The sequence below is a fragment of the Myotis yumanensis genome, unplaced genomic scaffold (genome assembly GCF_028538775.1).
Source record: "Myotis yumanensis isolate MYYU_CA2020_CCGP unplaced genomic scaffold, mMyoYum1.0.hap1 SCAF_3, whole genome shotgun sequence".
In the NCBI taxonomy this organism is placed as follows: domain Eukaryota; kingdom Metazoa; phylum Chordata; class Mammalia; order Chiroptera; family Vespertilionidae; genus Myotis; species Myotis yumanensis.
The window spans coordinates 93,060,080-93,079,382 of NW_027223754.1; the positions used below are offsets into that span (position 1 = coordinate 93,060,080).

Here is a 19,303-nt window from a genome sequence, read left to right on the forward strand (position 1 = left end):
ATGAGCAAATAAATAGTCAATGGAAAGTGCTGAATAAGGGATCCAGAGGGCCTTTTCAGCAAACAGGAGTAAGGTGTCCTGGGGGAAGACTGGGTGAAGGAGGAGCTGGGGGTCTGGCCAGCTGTTGACTCAACAGGGCACAAACATTGTATTCAATCTGTTGAGCTATGTTTTGATCAATATATACGAAGAAAATCTGGCATCACACTGATTTGTAGTTGACAATGAGAGCAGTAATGTTTTGTGGACCTTTCCCTTTGATATTACACCCAAACTTGACAAGCAGTGCCTCCTTAGTGATTATTTGCCACGTGGAATCTGAAACCCCGTCAATGTACTTTTCTTCCTGTTTTACATTAAAGTCAGTTGGTCTGTCTTGCTCTTTGAAAAAAAAAAAAAAAAAAAAGTAAAATTGTCAGTATTCGCAGATGACATGATATTGTACATAGAAAACCCTAAAGACTCCAACAAAAAACTGCTAAAACTAATAAATGAATTCGGCAATGTAGGAGGATACAAAATTAACACCCAGAAATCTATGGCTTTTTTTATATACCCATAATGAGCTTACAGAAAGAGAAACTTTAAAAAAATCCCATTTATCATTGCAACAAAAAAATTGAGATACCTAGGAATAAATTTAACAAAGGAGGTAAAGGACTTGTACTCAGAATATTACAGGACACTGAAAAAAGAGATAGAGGAAGACATAAATAAATGGTATATACCATGTTCATGGATTGGTAGAATCAACATCATTAAAATGTCCATACTATCCAAAGCAATATAAATTCAATGCAATCCCCATTAAAATACCAACAGCATACTACAAAGACCTAGAAGAAACTCTCCAAAAATTCGTCTGGAATAAAAAAACAAAAAACAAACAAACAAACAAAATGAATAGCTGCAGCAATCTTGAGAAAGAAGAAAAAGTTGGAGGGATCACAATACCAGATATCAAGCTATATTACAAAGTCACTGTTCTCAAAACTTCCTGGTACTGGCACAAGAACAGACATATATATAGCCCAGTGGAACCAAACAGAGAACCCAGAAATCAACCCAAGCCATTATGCTCAATTAATATTTGACAAAGGAGACAAGAGCATACAATGGAGTCAAGACAGCTTCTTCAATAGTGGTGTTGGGAAAATTGGACAGATACTTGCAACAAAATGAAAGTAGACTACCAACTTACACCATACACAAAAATAAACTCAAAATGGATAAAGACCTTAAACGTAAGATGGGAAACCATAAAAATCCTAGAAGTCATAGGCAGAAAAATAGCAAATATTTGTCGTAGCAATATCTTTACCGATACAGCTCCTAGGGAAATGGAAACTAAGGAGAAAATAAACAAATGGGACTACATCAAATTAAAAAGCTTCTGCACAGCAAAAGAAACCATCAACAAAACAACAAGAAAGCCCACTGCATGCAAGAACATATTTGCCAATGTTATCTCTGATAAGGGTTTAATCTCCAAAATGTATAGGGAACTCATACAACTTAACAAAAGGAAGATAAAGAATCCAATCAAAAAATGGGCAAAGGACCTAAACAGACGCTTTTCGAAAGAAGACATATAGAAGGCCAAGAGCCCTGACTGGTTTGGCTCAATGGATAGAGCATCGGCCTGCGGAATGAAGGGTCCCAGGTTTCAATTCCGGTCAAGGGCATGTACCTTGGTTGCGGGCACATCCCCAGTAGGGGGTGTGCAGGAGGCAGCTGATCGGTGTTTCTCTCTTATCGATGTTTCTAACTCTCTATCCCTCTCCCTTCCTCTCTGTAAAAAATCAATAAAATGTATTAAAAAAAAAAAAAGAAGGCCAAGAAACATATGAAAACATGCTCAAGACACTAATCATCTGAGAGATGCAAATCAAAATAACAATGAGGTACCATCTCACACCTGTCAGAATGGCTATTATCAACAAATCAACAAATGACAAGTGCTGGCAAGGATGCGGAGAAAAAGGAACCTTCTTGCACTGCTGGTGGGAATGCAAACTGGTGCAGCCACTGTGGAAAACAGTATGATGTTTCCTCAAAAAATTAAAAATGGAACTTCCATTTGACCTAGTAATCCCACTTCTAGGGATCTATCCCAAGAAAACAGAAACAACAGTCACAAAGACATATGCACCCCTATGTTCACAGCAGCACAATTTACAATAGCTAAGATTTGGAAACAGCCTAAGGGCCCATCAGCAGATGAGTGGGTTAGAAAACGTGGTACATCTACACAATGGAATACTACGCTGCGGTAAAAAAGAAGGAATTCTACCATTTGCAACAGCATGGATGGAACTGGAGAACACATTATGCTAAGCAAAATAAGCCAATCAGAGAAAGATAAATATCACATGATTTCACTCATTTGTGGAATATAAAGAACAACATAAACTGATGAACATAAATAGAACTAGAGTCATAGAAGCATCGAACAGACTGTCCAACCTATGAGGGAAGGCAGGGAGTGATAGGGTCAGAGATCAACCAAAGAACATGTATGCATGCATGTGAGCATAACCAATGGACACAGACAGGGGGAGGGGGGAACAGGGGGGAGTGAGAGCATGTGCTGGGGGGTGGGGGCAGCTGGGGAGAGGTCAATGGGGAAAAAGGAGACATGTAATATTTTTAAAAATAAAGAATTTAAATTATAAAAAAAAAGTGAACATTTAGTCAATTCAGTACTAGTTCAGATGCCTGGAAGCAGTATGCAACCAGGAGGCAGTTTAGTATATTAGTTAAGAGCACAGGCTTTGAAGTCAATTAGACCTAGGTTTGAGTTTGAAGTACTTTACTTCCTACCTTGGATAAGTAAAAAGAGAATAATGTTAGTTTCTCATGGGGTTGTTGTAAGTGTATCAAGAAGTGGGCTATGTCTTTTGCCTATAGTCTCAGAATATTTCAGTGTAAGCCTCAAAATTGAGAACAATAGGCAATATGCAACTCTAAAGTACAAAGAGTACAGCAAAAGAGCAAACATGCCATGTGAACTCTAGGGTTTGCTAAGAAAGGCCAGGCTACTCACCCTACCCAGTCTACACTGAAAATCAGGAGATCTTTGGGAGGGAGGAAAGTTGTGAGTTTTCACCTTGGTAGGAATGTTTCTCTTCATCCTGATGACAGGCCAACTCTGCCCCTAAATCAAGTTAGGGGCACTCCAGGAGAATTAGTCCTAGAGACTGGGTGTGACTCCCAAGAAGGAGATACTGGTCATGTCACTCCTCTGCTGAAGACATGGATGGTGAGTTGCAGAAACTCAAAGGCCTATCTCAATGCACCAGAGTAGACGTGGCAGGAGGGTTAAGAGCCCTTGGTGTGTAGGGATGCATGTGACACAGAAGCTGATTCTTATCCCCACTTTGGAAATTTGGAAAGAAAGAGACTGGCTAGAGCAACCCATAATAATTGAGCAAGGAAAAAGGGCAGCAGTGAACGCATTATTCCCATTGTGAATTTCCTATGGGCCAAGCAGATGCTACAACAGACTGCTGAGGACTCCAGCAGAAAGAAAATGTAGGGTGGTGTGCTAAAAGCAAGAGCTAGCAGAGGGGAACCAGTGTCATAATAAGTCAGTCACCTATGTCAGGGAATTGTGTGGTGTAGAAATCCTTGAAAGACTTCCAGACAACCAACAAACATATCTTGAGAAAGAGAGCACACAGATGAATAATGCACCAGAGAGCACCAATTGATGAATTACAGCAGCACCAGTCCTTAAAAGGTTTGCCCACTTCCCTCCTTCCCCAAAATACTGTAGAAGTAAAGAAATTAGAAACAGTGAGGAGTAAATGGAAAAAGAGCAAAACAATGGCTCATACCTCCTTTCCCCATCACAGATCAGAGATAAATACTCATAATTGCCAAAATGTGATTTATTTTTATAATCAAGAGACAGGAAAACAACAGAATTTACAGGAAATATCATGAAGCAGAAGAAATGGGAAAGACAAATTATATTTGAAAACAACAGGAGAAAATAAAGCCATTTCCTGTGGGGTTTTTCTCCCTAAAATTTAGCCCACTCTGTATAGCAGTTATATAAAGATAAGTAAAAACATACATGTGAAGAACTTAGCATGATATCTAGCACTTAGTAAAACTCATTACAGTCCAATGTTGGCTCTTATCAGTCAATAATTCAGTCAAGACTTCAATATTATCTTGTGTTATTGTTAAGATTGCTATCTCTAGCCATTTCTCTAGTACAGTGATGGCGAACCTTTTGAGCTCGGCATGCCAGCATTTTGAAAAACCCTAACTTAACTCTGGTGCCGTGTCACATATAGAAATTTTTTGATACTTGCAACCATAGTAAAACAAAGACTTATATTTTTGATATTTATTTTATATATTTAAATGCCATTTAACAAAGAAAAATCAACCAAAAAAATGAGTTCGCGTGTCATCTCTGACACACATGTCATAGGTTCGCCATCACTGCTCTAGTAATTATACATTCTAAGTAGAGCTTAGTTTGTGATCTAATTTTGGCTAATGCCCAAAAACAATTGACAAAGTTATATGGTGTGCCTTCTGGGCAACTTGCTTCTTAATCTAGAAATTTTATTATTTGTTAACTGATGGTCTACTTTAATTCCCTGAAAATAATAAACTTACAGATGCTCTTTAAATTCTGAAGACCATTAAAAAATTCCACATGGTAAAGATCATAAGAATTCCACAGTTTATAAAGAACAAAGTCTGTTAAAAGGCACTAGGATCAGAGCATTTGAGATCTTGCTCTCCAGCAGATATCATCAGTTTGGCTCAAATAAACTCATAAAATTTCTCAAAAAAAAAAAAAAGCACTAGGATAATTTCCCTACTTCTACCATTTTATAAAAAATAGGTGAACCAGAGGATTCCAAAATGTTGACGGAGTAAGTGGAAGCTACACTAACACTCTCCCAGGACCAAACTGGAAATACAATTAAATTACAGAAAAACTACCCTGAAAAATCAACTGAAGACTAGCTGGAGAGAACCTGAAAATCAAAGATGGAAAATGAAGACCTCATAGAGACTGGTAGGAAGGGCAGAGGTGTGAAAGGGCTGGCCGGGCTCCCACAGACAGCAGCTGAAGTTTCTGAGGGATATCTCAGCTGTGGGGGGTTCCCACTGAGAACTCTGGGGTCTAATCCCCAAGCTGGGCTCCCCAGCCCAGAGCACCAGAGTGAGAAAGGTGCCCACTTAACATCTGGCTGTGAAAAGGAGCAGGGTTTCTGTCTGCCAACGAGGGATGGCTGGAAATGCAGGCACCGTCTTAAAGGGCCAATGCACAAAATCTCGTGTGCAGCCACTCTCCTTAGGCTCCGGCAGAGGGAGCAGAATGGACTAGAGCAGTGTGAGCAAAAGCCAGCACTCGGGGCACTGGGGTTGGAGCTCAGAGAGCAGCCACCCAGTCTGCTGAGCTGAGTCATTCCCTCACCATTCCCTCATGCTGCAGAAGAGATTTTTCTCAGGCAGACCTTTGCTATTCAGGCAGTTTTTGCCTGAGGGGAAGGCAATTGCCTCACCCTGTTGGAAGACCTCTCGCTCCACCCTATAGTCCAAGCATGTCAAACTCAAAGACTAACGGGGCCAAATAAACAAGGTTTAAGTTTATGTGAGCTGCAAAAAAACAAAAACTTCTATTTTCATAAAAAGTAGGTTTATTTCTATAGAGACATGCTGAATACAAAGGGCTGAAGGAAATGAGTAATCATTAACATAACAGAACATTTTAATAAAAATTAATATTTTTTCTTGAACATTAACTTATCAGACCCTGAATAACTGCACAAATTAATAAGTGTAAAGCAAATAAACCTATTTTTCTTGTTCTCTGAAAGCGAAATATTTCCTGTTGCACACATCAAACAAGTCAGTCCAAGATTAATGACGTGGCAATCGGCTGCTAAAATATTCACTGCTAATATTAGTGGAGAGAAATTGGTGTGCCTGCATGTAAGACATGTAAGGGAAATGAGTGCAACATGATTATAGTAATCAATCATTAGCAAGCATTGTAGTTCGTAATCAATAATTATGTATAACAGGTTATTGTAAAAATTAAGTTATGAAATTTTCATTAAAACGTTTCTTACAGCCGAAACCGGTTTGGCTCAGTGGGTAGAGCATCAGCCTGCGGACTGAGAGGTCCCAGGTTCGATTCCGGTCAAGGACATGTACCTTGGTTGCGGGCACATCCCCGGTGGGAGGTGTGCAGGAGGCAGCTGATCGATGTTTCTCTCTCATCGATTTTTCTGGCTCTCTATCTCTCTCCTTTCCTCTCTGTAAAAAAATCAATAAAATATATTTAAAAAAAAACAAAACGTTTCTTACATACTATCATATTGGCTGGGCTGCAAAAATATTTGTTGTGGGTCACATGTGGGCTATGAGTTTGACATGTTTGCTGTAGCTGATAGCCTGAGGCTAATCAAGTCTGAGTGTCAATGTGACTGCAGGCAGAGGAAGGTCTCTGGAGGCTTTAAGTATTTGTGTGATCCAATCCTGGGTACGAAATTAGGAAAAGCAGACGGTGGTGCACACCACGGTTCTTTCCAAAGGCACCCAGCCCCCGCAGAGGGAGCCACAACCTGTGGGTTGCTGATAGCTCAAAACAGGGAACTCAGAGCCAGTCACAAACAGCATCTGATGTTGTTCTGCACTAGAGATTGGGAGGCGTAGCAGATAGGTAGCCAAAATGGGGAGACAAAAAGAAACTCCAAATGAAAGAACAAGAGAATTCTACAGAAGAAGAGCTAAACAAAATGGAGATAAATTTATCAGACATAGCGTTCAGAATAATGGTGGCAGAGATGCTCACCAATATGAATAAATATATAAAAACTATGAAGAATGACACAGCACTAATAAAGAGCACATTGGAAGTAATACACAGCAGATTAGGGGAAACCAATGATCGGATCAGTGAATTAGAAGACAGGGTAGGAAAAAATCACTCAATCAGAAAACCAAAAAGAAAAAAAACAAAATTTAAAAACAGGGGACAGCTTAAGGGAGCTGTGGAACAACATGAAACATTATAATATTCACATCATTGGAATACCAAAAGGAGATGAAAGTTAGCAAGGGATAGAAAACGTGTTTGAATAAATAATGGCAGAAAACTTCCCTAACCTGGTGAAAAAAGAAGTCACACAAGTTCAGGAGGCACAGAGAGTCCCAAGCAAGAAGAACTCTAAAAGGCCCATGCTCTGACACATCATAATTAAAATGCCAAAAATTAAAGACAAAGAGAGAATCTTAAAGGCAGCAAGAGAAAAGCAAACTGTTACCTACACAGGAGTTCCCATAAGCCTGTCACCTGATTTCTCATCAGAAACTCTACAGGCCAGAAGGGAATGGCATAATGTATTCAAAGTAATGAAAAGCAAGGATCTGAAATCAAGATTACTATATCCAACAAGACTATCATTCAAAGCTGATGGTGAAATAAAGAGCTTCCCAGATAAAAAAAAAAAAAAGGCTAAAGGAGTATATAATCACCAAACCAGCATTGCAAGAAATGCTAAAGAGACTGCTGTAATGAGAAGAAATAGAGAGAAAGAAACATAGGTACAGAGTTAAAATGGCAATAAATAAGTACCTATCAAATAATAACCTTAGATGTAAAAGGGTTAAATGCTCCAATCAAAAGACCTAGGACAGCTGAATGGATTCAAATATGTGACCCAATTATGTGCTACCTACAAGAGACCCAACTCAGAACAAAAGATTCACACAGGATGAGAGTGAAGGGATTGAAAAAAAGCTTCAATGCAAATAGAAACAAAAAAAAAGCTGAAGTAGCAACACTCATATCAGACAAAATAGACTTCAAAATGAAGGCCATCAAAAGAGACAACAAAGGTCACTACATAATACTAAAGGGATCGATGCAACATGAGTTTATAAACCTGATAAACATATTTGCACCCAATACAGGAACACCTAAATATATATATAAAAAAAAAAAAACTTCTAGAGGAGTTTAAGGGAGGGATTGACAGCAATACAGTCATAGTTGGGGACTTTAACACCCCCCTGACTTCACTGGATAGATCTTCTAGACAAAAAATTAACAAGGAAACAGTGACTGTAAATGATACACTGGATTAGATGGATTTAATTGACATTTATAAACCATTCCACCCAAAAGGTATGAAATATACATTCTTCTAGAGTGCACATGGGTCATTCTCAAAGACAGACCACACATTAGGGCACAAAACAAGTCTCTACAAGTTCAAGAAAATTTAAATCATATCAATCATCTTCTCAGATCACAATGAAATAAAATTAGAAATCAACTGAAGCAATTACACCCAAAAACATTCAAACACAGGTAGGCTAAATAGCATGTTATTAATCAATAAATGAGTTGCCCAAGAGATCAATAAAGAAACCAAAAACTTCCTGGAAACAAATTAAAATGAGCACACAATGCCGAACCGGTTTGGCTCAGTGGATAGAGCGTCGGCCTGCGGACTGAAGGGTCCCAGGTTCGATTCTGGTCAAGGGCAGGTACCTTGGTTGCAGGCACATCCCCAGTAGGGGGCGTGCAGGAGGCAGCTGATCGATCTCTCTCATCGATGTTTCTAACTCTCTATACCTCTCCCTTCTTCTCTGTAAAAAAATCAATAAAATATATATTTAAAAAAAGAGTGAATTAAAAAATAAAATAAAATAAGCACACAAAATCTATGGGACACAGTGAAAGCAGTCCTAAAGGGAAGTTCATAGCACTACAGGCCTACCTCAAGAAACAAGATAAATCCTATATAATAAAAGGGTAATATGCAAATTGACACTAATGGCAGAACAACCGAGAATGTCTGGGAACGACCCGTCGCTATGACATGCACTGACCACCAAGGGGCAGATGCTCAACGCAGGAGCTGCCCCCTGGTGGTCAGTGCACTTCCACAGGGGAAGCGCTGCTCAGCCAGAAGCCGGCTCATGGCTGGCCAGCGCAGCAGCAGTGGTGGGAGCCTCTCCCATCTCTGTGGCAGCACTAAGGATGTTGGACATCCCCCAAGGGCTCCCAGCTGCCAGAGGGATGTCTGACTGCCAGCTTAGGCCCGATCCCCCGGGGAGTGGGCCTAAGCCATCAGTCGGACATCCCCCAAGGGGTCCTGGACTGTGAGAGGGCGCAGGCCGGGCTGAGGGACCGCTCCCCCAAGTGCACATATTTTTGTGCAGTAGGCCTCTAGTTAATAATAAATTACAACTTAAAGAATTAGAAAGAGAACAACAAGAAAAGCACAGAATAAGTAGATAGAAGGAAATAAATATTAGAGCAGAAATAAATGACATAGAGGCTAAAACTACAATCTAAAAAAATCAATGAAACCAAGAGCTGGTTCTTTGAAAAGATAAACAAGATTTATGAACCATTAGCCAGACTCATCAAGAAACAAAGAGAGTCCGAGTGAGCCTCCACAACTGTCTCCTTGTGGTGCGACCCTCGAGCCTTGCTCTTCCCATGGCAGCGACTGCGACAGCGGCAGCAACGGGAGGGAGCAGAAGCGAGCGGGCAGCGGGCTCCATGGAGAGCGGCAGATGCCGGAGCAGAGGTAGCGCTTCCTCCACAGTACCCGGGCTCCAGTGACCCATGCTCGTGCCTTGCCCCGCATTGGAGCGGCTGCTGGTTCCGGGACTGACCGGCCTCGCTGCCCACCCAGCGCCACTGCCTCACCTCCCGACACCCCTGGGACCGACTCGCCTGGGTCCCACTTCCCGGGGGGTAGCAGTGTCTGGAGGAGAAGCGGCCTCCAGAGCTCGCCTCTATGATGAAGTTCAAGCTCAACCAGACACGGACCTACAACCACGAGGGCTTCAAGAAGTGGGCATCGTGCCTGTGCTTCCGGAGCGAGCAGGAGGACAAGGTGTTATTGGTGAGCAGTAGTTGGTACCCAGACAAATAGGTTGTCTGAGGAGGAGGAATAGAGCCCGAGGAGGAGCCCGGCAGTGCTGCGATGAGGGAGGTTTATGAAGAGGCTGGAGTCAAAGGAAAATTGAGCAGACTCCTGGGCATATTTGAGAACCAAGACCAAAAGCACAGAACATATGTCTATGTTCTTTTTGTCACTGAAATAGTAGAAGATTGGGAAGATTCTGTTAATATAGGAAAGAAGAGAGAGTGGTTCAAAGTAGCAGATGCCATCAAAATTCTCCAATGTCATAAGCCTGTGCACGCAGAGTATCTGGAAAAACTAAATCTGGACTGTTCTCCATCCAATGGAAATTCCACAGTCTCTTCTCTCTCAGATAATAACACCTTGTTTGTAACTGCTGCACAGACCTCTGGCTTGCCATCTACTATAAGATAATATGGGATGTCATCTCCCACCATGTGCAATCTCATGGGAGAGGCTTCTTTATTTTCCTTGGCAAACATCTGAATGATGCTTGCAAACTGAATTTTCAATACAAGGTTTTCAAACAATTTGCATGTTTTCCAGATGCTTTTGAATCTTTTTTTTAATGGTGTAAAATATTTTAATAAGCCAAAGCCATGTGGACTGTTTTTTAGATGCCTTAACTGTGCCCCCGACCCCATCCCACCCTCCGTGTTATTTTAGTTGTCATTTTTTTCAGTTTTTTGTCCATTTGATGTCAGTCTGTGGTTTCTGTCAGATCACCTTACTTGTGGGTTTTACCCCCAAATTGTTTTCTCATTCACAGCATTAATGTATTCAACAAATCCTTCTGTTGTGGGAATTTACAAAAATAATTCTTGATATTAAAGGAAAACTTTTTCATAGTAAAAAAAAACAACAAAAAGAAACAAAGAGAGAGGACCCAAATAAATAAGATCAGAGACGAAAGCAGAGAAGTAACAACTGATACCACAGAAATACAAAGATTGTAAGAAAATGCTGTAAACAACTATATGCCAACAAGCTGGACAATGTGAATGAAATGGACAAATTCCTAAAAAAAAAAAAAAAAAAAAAAATCAATCTCCCAAAACTGAATCAAAAAACCTGAATAGGCCAATAACAACTGATAAATAGAAGCAGTAATAAAAATAAAAAAATAAAAATAAATAAATAAAAACTCCCAGCAAACAAAAGCTCTGGTCCTAGCTTCACAGGAGAGTTTTACCAAAGCTTCAAAAAATAACTAACACCTATCCTTCTCACACTATTCCAAAATATCCAAGAAGAGGAACACTCCCAAGCTCTTTTTATGAGGCCAACATTATCCTAATTCCAAAACCAGATAAAGACACTACAAAGATAACTACAGGCCAATATCCCCAATGAACACAAATGCTAAAATCCTCAACAAATTATGAGCAAATCAGGTCTAGAAATATATTAGAAAGAGTATACACCACAACCAAGTGGGATTTATTCCAGGGATGCAAGGCTGGTATAATATTCTGCAAATCAATAAAGTGATACGTCACATAAACAGATTGAAAGACAAAAATCACATGATCATATCAGTAAACACAGAAAAAGCATTCGACAAAATCCAATACCCATTTTTGATAAAAACTCTCAGCAAAGTGGGAATAGAGGATCATATCTCAACATAATAAAAGCCATATATGACAAACCTACAGCCAACATCATAGTCAATGGGCAAAGACTAAAACCATTTCCCCTAAGAACAGGAACAAGACTGGGATGCCCACTTTCCCCTGGAAGTCCTAGCCACAAAGATCAGATAAGAAGAAGAAATAAAAGGTATCCAAATTGGTAAGGAGAAAGTAAAACTCTCATTATTCGCGGATGACATATTGTATATAGAAAACCCTAAAGACTCCACACACAAAAAATACTAGCTTTAAAAAAGGAATTTGGCAATGTAGCAAGATATAAAATTAACACCCAGAAATGGATGGCATTTTTATATACCAATAATGAATTCTCAGAAAGAGAAACTCAACAAACGATCCCAATTACCACTGCAACAATAACAAAACACTTAGGAATAAACTTAACCAAGGAGGCAAAAGTCTTGTACTCAAAAAACTACAGGATGTTGAAAAAAGAGATAGAGGAAGATATAAGCAAGTAGAAGAATATAGTGTGTTCATGGATTGGTAGAATTAACATCTTTAAAATGTCCATACTATACCCAAAGCAATCTACAGATTCAATGCAATCCCTATTGAAATACCAGAACTAGAATACTCCAAAAAATTTCTATGGAACCAAAAAGTCCCCGAATAGCCGTAGCAATCTTGAGAAAGAAGAGTTGGATGGATCACAATACCAGATATGAAGTTATACTACAAAGCCACTGTAATCAAACAAGCTGGTACTGGCACAAAAACAGGTATATAGATCAATAGAACAGAACAGAGACCCCAGAAATCAACCCAAGCCATTATACTCAATTAATATCTGACAAAGGAGGCAAGAACATACAATGGAGTCAAGATAGTCTCCAATAAATGGCATTGAGAAAATTGGACAGATACATGCAACAAAAATGAAAGTAGAACACCAACCTACACCATACACAAGAATAAACTCAAAATGGATAAAAGACTTAAATTTAAGTCATGAAACCATAAGAATCCTAGAAGAAACCATAGGCAGCAAAATCTCAGACATCTCTCGTAGCAATATGTTTACCCACACATCTCTTAGGGGCAAAGGAAACGTATGGAGAAAATAAACAAATGGGACGACATCAAAATTAAAAGCTTCTGCACAGCAAAAGAAACCATCAACAAAATGAAAAGGGAGCCCACTGTATGGAAGAACATATTTGCCAATGGTACATCTAACAAAGGGTTATTATCCAAAATATATAAGGTACTCATACAACTTAACAGAAGGAAGACAAACAATCCAATTAAAAGATGGGCAAAAGATCTGAATAGACCAGTGATGGTGAACCTGACACGCATGTCAGAGGTGACACGCGAACTCATTTTTTTGGTTGATTTTTCTTTGTTAAATGGCATTTAAATATATAAAATAAATATCAAAAATATAAGTCTTTGTTTTACTATGGTTGCAAATATCAAAAATTTTCTATATGTGACACGGCACCAGAGTTAAGTTAGGGTTTTTCAAAATGCTGACATGCCGAGCTCAAAAGGTTCGCCATCACTGGAATAGACACTTCTCCAACGAGGACATACGAAAAAATGCTCAAAGTTACTGATCATCAGAGAGATGCAAATTAAAATGACAATGAAGTATCACCTCACACCTGTCAGAATGGCTACCACCAACAAATCAACAAATGACAAATGCTGGCAAGGATGTGGAGAAAGGGAACCCTACTACACTGCTGGTGGGAATGCAGACTGGTGCAGCCATTATGGAAAATAGTATGGAGTTTCTCAAAAAATTAAATATGGAACTACCATTTGACCCAGAGATCCCACTTTTAGGAATATATCCTAAGAGATCTGAAACACCAACAGAAAAAATGTATGCACCCCTATGTTCATAGCAGAGCAATTTACAATAGCTAAGATTTGGAAATAGCCCAAGTGCCCGTCAGTAAATGAATGGACCAGAAGCTGTGGCACATTTACACCATAGTTTACTCTGCAGCTGTAAAAAAAAAGGATCTTTTACCCTTTGAGACAGGATTGAAGGGACCTGGAAAGTATCATGCTAAGCAAAATAAGCTATTGTGTTTATGTTTTTAAAAGTTTGTTACAGATACATACTTAACTATTTAGGGGTGGTATAACTGGATGTCTGCAATTTGAAATTGTCTGGAAAACAAGAGGTGTGTGTGTCTGTTTGCAGGAGAGCAGTAAAGATGAGACAAAAACAGACCGAGTGATGGGTACATAAAGATTCACTATTTTCTCCACTTCTTATACTAAAGGAAAAGCAAGCACTGGGTCTGAATGCTTTAGATACTATTTATCTGATATTAACTTGAAACGTATTCTCACTTAAATCAGAGAGAATAAAAAGGGAGCCCATTGTATCGGAGAACATATTTGCCAATGGTACATCTAATAAAGGGTTATTATGCAAATACACTTAAAATGCACCTTTTGGTACAATACCAGACTTTCTTCAGTCTGTGTGGAATTGCCTCTAAACTGCCCATCTTTGTCTGATATATCAACAAATCACAGGATGCCAAAGCGAAGAGGGACTTTCAAGAGTACTTCGATTTCCTTCTGCATTTTAAAGATGGGGAAACTGAGGCTCAGAAAGTTTCACTGGTCCGCAACTGGACAAAGTATCTGCGTACGTTTAAATTACCGGTAAACAGCGCAAATGTCTTAACTGGCAACGCGGGCCTGCTCGAGGTTTATAAACACCGTTTTCGTGTCTTTTCTGTGGAAGCACTAAGAAAAACACATCTCACAAACCAACCAGTAAGCAGGCGCGGAGATGAAGGCACTCGGCAAGGACTTCCTTTCTCCCCCTTATCCAGCTCCGCGCCCCCTGTCGGCCGGCGCCCGCGAGCTCCGAGAGAAGCAAAGGGCGCATGCGCGACAAAGGACGCAGCGCGGCACAGGAAACGGGCTGGTCCTCTCGCGCGCGTCCCGCCTTCCCCGGCCGCCCAGGTGGCTGCTTACCCGAACTCCAAATGACCCCCTGGAAGTTGGAAACTGCCAGCTCCAAACGACCCCTTCCTCTTTCCCAGGAGGACACAGCGAGGATGCCTGCAGCTAGTCACCACTACGCCCACCCCGACTCCAGGCCGGTGGGCTCGCGGCTCGGCGCCGGCCGGCATGGCGCAGGAGGACCGCGAGCCCCTCCTGGTGACGCTCGCCCCGCCCCCAGGGCCGCACCAATCCCGTCCTGCGCCGGCTGCGCGCCACGCCCCGTCGGCCCGCCCACAGGCTCGGTGTCTGGTCACCAGGGGTTACAGCTTGTGAAGCACAGCAGTTGCTCTCAAAAGAACTGTGTGCAGGTCTTCGTTTTTACTAATGACACTTTCTGTTGCGCTTTCAACATGCTTTACTCTCAGTCCTCCAATCGATGCATTTCCCAGGCACCTGCTTTTATAGAACTGTACCTTTGCACATCCTATTCTTTTTTCTTCAATCTTCATACAGTAAACTCATTCTCACTCTAGTTCAAATCAGTGTGGTACCAGGGCAAGGCACATAGCGTAGAAACACTAATATAAATAAAAATATTCTCAAATCATGGGGGGAAATAGGACTAAACAATAAGTTGTTCTGGGAGTTTGTAACCTATTTGGGAGAAAAAAACAGACACTTCCAGTTACCTACCTTTGACCAACACAAAATCCCAGTTGAATCAGAGTTATAATTAAAACAAACTAAAATTCTCTCTCTTTATGGGGAGTATTTATTTTTTAAAAAATTATCATAAATTGTTTTACTTCTACCAAAGTAATGTGCACACAATTTAACAAGGTCAAATGGCACCAAAAAAAAATGGCAACAAGAACAATTTTACCCTCTAATTATCTTTCCAACCACTTCTAATTCTTTAAACTGTTATTTTTATACATATTTACATTATTAATATATTTTTTAAAATATATTTCAATTTTGATTAAAGAGAGGAAGGGAAAGAGAGCCAGAGATAGAAACATCAATGATGAGAGAGAATCATTGATCAGCTGCCTCCTGCATGGCCCCCACTGGGGACCAAGCCCTCAACCCAGACATGTGCCCTTGGCCAGAATCAAACTTGGGACCCTTCAGCCACAGGCCAATGCTCCATCCACTGAGCCAAACCAGCCAGGGCTATTACTACATATTTTTAAGAAATATATTTATTCTGCATTTTGTAATGAAATGTGGCGTTTGGGGTGCAGACTTCTTCTTGTGGGTCCTTGACCGACGAAGTTGAAGAATAAATTCATGGACTGACATACTTCTTTAATAAAAGTGTAGAAGTTTATTGGAAGCATATACAAACTCCATCTGGCCAGGGGGGGCCCCAAACAGGAAAAGACTCCTCTCTCTCTCTCTCTCTCTCTCTCTCTCTCTGTCTCAAAAAATAAAAAATCCAAAATCTAAAATCTGTCTCGTGTCCCTTTGTCTCCAGTTTATATATGCTGCAGTTCTCTGTCTGAACCTGATCCTTTTTAATTGGTTCCTTTCCTAAATTTAGGGCCCCCGTGCTTTCCTCATTGGTCACTCTGTTATCCTATATAATAAAAACCTAATATGCAAATCGACTGATACTGGTGGAACAAGCAGTCGCTATGACACACACTGACCACCAGGGGAAGATGCTCAACACAGGAGCTGTCCCCAGCCCATAGGCCCCAGGCCAGCCAAGGTGGGTGCCAGCGGGGGCCCCAATTGCCCCGCTGGTTGCCCCACAGATCAGCCCTGATCGCCGGCCAGGCCTAGCGACCCTACCCATGGATGAATTTCATGCATCGGACCTCTAGTATAGTATCAGTTTCAAAGTCTAAAGCCCACATGGTGTCTTCGCATATCCATCTTATCTGTTCAGGTTAGAGTTGCTTTTGATCTCCCTTATGGTTGCTTTAACTGCTAAAGCCAGAGATACCTCTGTCCATGATGTAAGGTTGTTTTAATTGCTCAGGCCTCCTGGACTCCCCCCACCCCCCACCCCTTCCTGTCTGCCTAATTAAGCTAGTTAGTTAACCCTTATCAGTAGTAAATAAAGATTAAGCTTTGTTACATCATCTCTTTCTACTCACAAACACATCTTCAGTGTGTGGTGCACCACAAAGGCATTTTATAATAATTTTCCAAATAAAAATTGGCAACAGGTAAAAAAAATAAAGAAAGAATATATAATGACTGAATGGATTATTCTCAGAAATACAAGATTGGCTCAAATTTTGAAAAATCAATCAGCATAATTTACCATATTAACAGATGAAAAAAGGGAAACACATATAATCATCTTAATAGATGCAGAAAATATTTGACAAAAGTAAGTACTCATCCATGATTTTTTTTAAATTTTAAGCAAACTAGAAATAAAGGGAATTTTAATAACCTGATACAGGGCATCTATGAAGGTCTGCAGTTGACTTCATATTTAATTATTGTTATGGGCTGAATCATGTCCTGCCCCAAATTCATATGTTGAAATTCTAACCACCAGAGATCATAATGTGACTGTTTTTATAGATAGAATCTATAGAGAGGTAATTAAATTAAAATGAGGTCTTTAGGGTGGGTCTTAATCCAATAAGACTGGTATCCTTAAAGAAGAGGACATTAGGACACAGACACAGAAGAAAAGACCATGTGAAGACACAGGGAGAATACAGTCATCTGCAAGCCAAGGAAGCAGATCAGAAAAAAACAACCCTGCTGACACTTTGATCTTAGACTTTTAGACTCCAACATTGTGAAACGAAACTTTTGGACTGGAACATGCGGTGTTCTCCTGGACTGGAACCCAGATTCTTTGTCCGCCGTAATCGAAGAATGAATCCATGGATAGAAGGTGGTATAGCAAAGGTGGAAATTTACTAAAGAACAAGTACAGACTCCCACGTTGGGAGGGGGAAAGGGTCCCACTGAGTTCCTTTTCCTATGATTTATAAAGGCTGCAGTATTACTCTAAGACTATTTGACAAGAATAGTTCTTTAGCTATTTCTACTTTAGTAACTTGTAATACTGATTTCTTAAAATGTGTATCTTTCTTCTATTATAGGTAGCAAACTTTCTTGTAGCCTTGAATTTTTCCTCATATTATGGTATATGGTATTTTGTGATAACTATCAACATTAAATTACACAGCTGGTATTTTGTTTACTTTCGTAAGAACTTTAATTTAATTGAATTTACTGTGTATTAATTTTTTTTTAATCTATATTGTTGAGAGTATTACAGATATCTCCCTTTGCCCCCTCATTGGCCCCCTCCACGTGGTTCCCGCCCCACCCCAGGTCTTCACCAACCTACTATTTGTGTGCATAAGTAAGATCAACTGAACGCTGTCGTCGTGTCATTCCTTCAATGAAAGATCCACACGTCATTAGAAAAATAAAGAAGAAAGCACACTGAAAGCACACTGCCTCTGGAGCCTTAGTGTCTTTGGCTGTCGGAAGGTGGGTGACGTGTGGATCTTCTTTTTTGTGTGGCTGTTGACACCTTTCAACACTGCTTTCTTTGCCTTCAAAGACTTTGCTTTGGCTTTGGCTTTGGCTTTGGGAGGGGCAGAGGCTTCCTTTTTAGCTTTCAGTGCCATCTTCGTAAAAAGCTGTAGCTTTGTTTTTTTAGGAACCCACCCCAGGCCTTCCCCATACTATTATCTGCGTCCATGGGTTATGTATACATTCCTATATGCTCTTTGGTTAATCTCTTCCTGTCCCCCAGAATAACAGATCTGTTTATTCTGTTCCATGCATCCATACCTTGGGCCCTATTTTGTTGGTCAGTTTATTTTGTTCATTAGATTCCACATATAAGTGAGATCATGTGATATCTGTATTTTTCTATCTGGCTTATTTCACTTAGCATAATAGTCTATAGGTTCATCGATGCTGTATCAATGGCTAAGCACTCCTTTTTTCTTTAAAAATTTTTTTTCTTGATTTAAGAGAGGAAGGGAGAGGGAGAAAAGACAGAAACATCAATGATGAGAGAGAACCATTGATTGGCTGTCTCCTGCACACCCCCTATTGGGGATTGAACCTGCAGCCTGGGCATGTGCCATGGCCACCTGGTTCATAGGTCAATGCTCAACCACTGAGCAACACTGGCCCCCAAACCCCTCTCCCTCTGGCAACCATCATTATGTTCTCTGTATCTATGGGTTGTTTCTTCATTTATGTTATTTTTAAGATTTTATGTTTGACGACCCCGGTGAGGTTGAAACGGCCCCGGTGTGGTAGGGACGACCCCAGTGAGGTTGAAACGGCCCCGGTGAGGTACGGACGACCCCGGTCAGGTTGAAACGGCCCCGGTGTGGTAGGGACAACCCCGGTCAGGTTGAAACGGCCCCCGTGAGGTAGGGACGACCCCGGTGGGGTTGAAACGGCCCCCGTGAGGTAGGGACGACCCCGGTGGGGTTGAAACGGCCCCGGTGTGGTAGGGACAACCCCGGTCAGGTTGAAACAGCCCCGGTGTGGTAGGGACAACCCCGGTGAGGTTGAAACGGCCCCTGTGAGGTAGGGACGACCCCGGTCGGGTTGAAACGGCCCCCGTGAGGTAGGGACGACCCCGGTCAGGTCGAAACGGCCCCGGTGTGGTAGGGACAACCCCGGTCAGGTTGAAACGGCCCCGGTGTGGTAGGCACGACCCCGGTGAGGTTGAAACGGCCCCCGTGAGGTAGGGACGACCCTGGTCAGGTTGAAACGGCCCCGGTGTGGTAGGGACAACCCCGGTCAGGTTGAAACGGCCACCGTGAGGTAGGGACGACCCCGGTGAAG

At 41.1% G+C, this 19,303-nt stretch overlaps 1 protein-coding gene and 1 pseudogene across 1 annotated transcript in view; one reads left to right on the forward strand and one right to left on the reverse strand.

The window, feature by feature from the left end:
• Positions 1–14,727, reverse strand: part of NUDT15 (nudix hydrolase 15) — a 29,879-nt gene extending 15,152 nt beyond the window's left edge. The window contains exon 1 of the mRNA XM_070407481.1: positions 14,534–14,727. Within this exon, the coding sequence (XP_070263582.1) occupies positions 14,534–14,691 (158 nt within the window). The 5' untranslated portion in view covers positions 14,692–14,727. The remainder of the gene's footprint in view (positions 1–14,533) is intronic.
• Positions 9,798–10,340, forward strand: LOC139005102 (diphosphoinositol polyphosphate phosphohydrolase 2 pseudogene; annotated as a pseudogene).
• Positions 14,728–19,303: the final 4,576 nt, after the last annotated feature.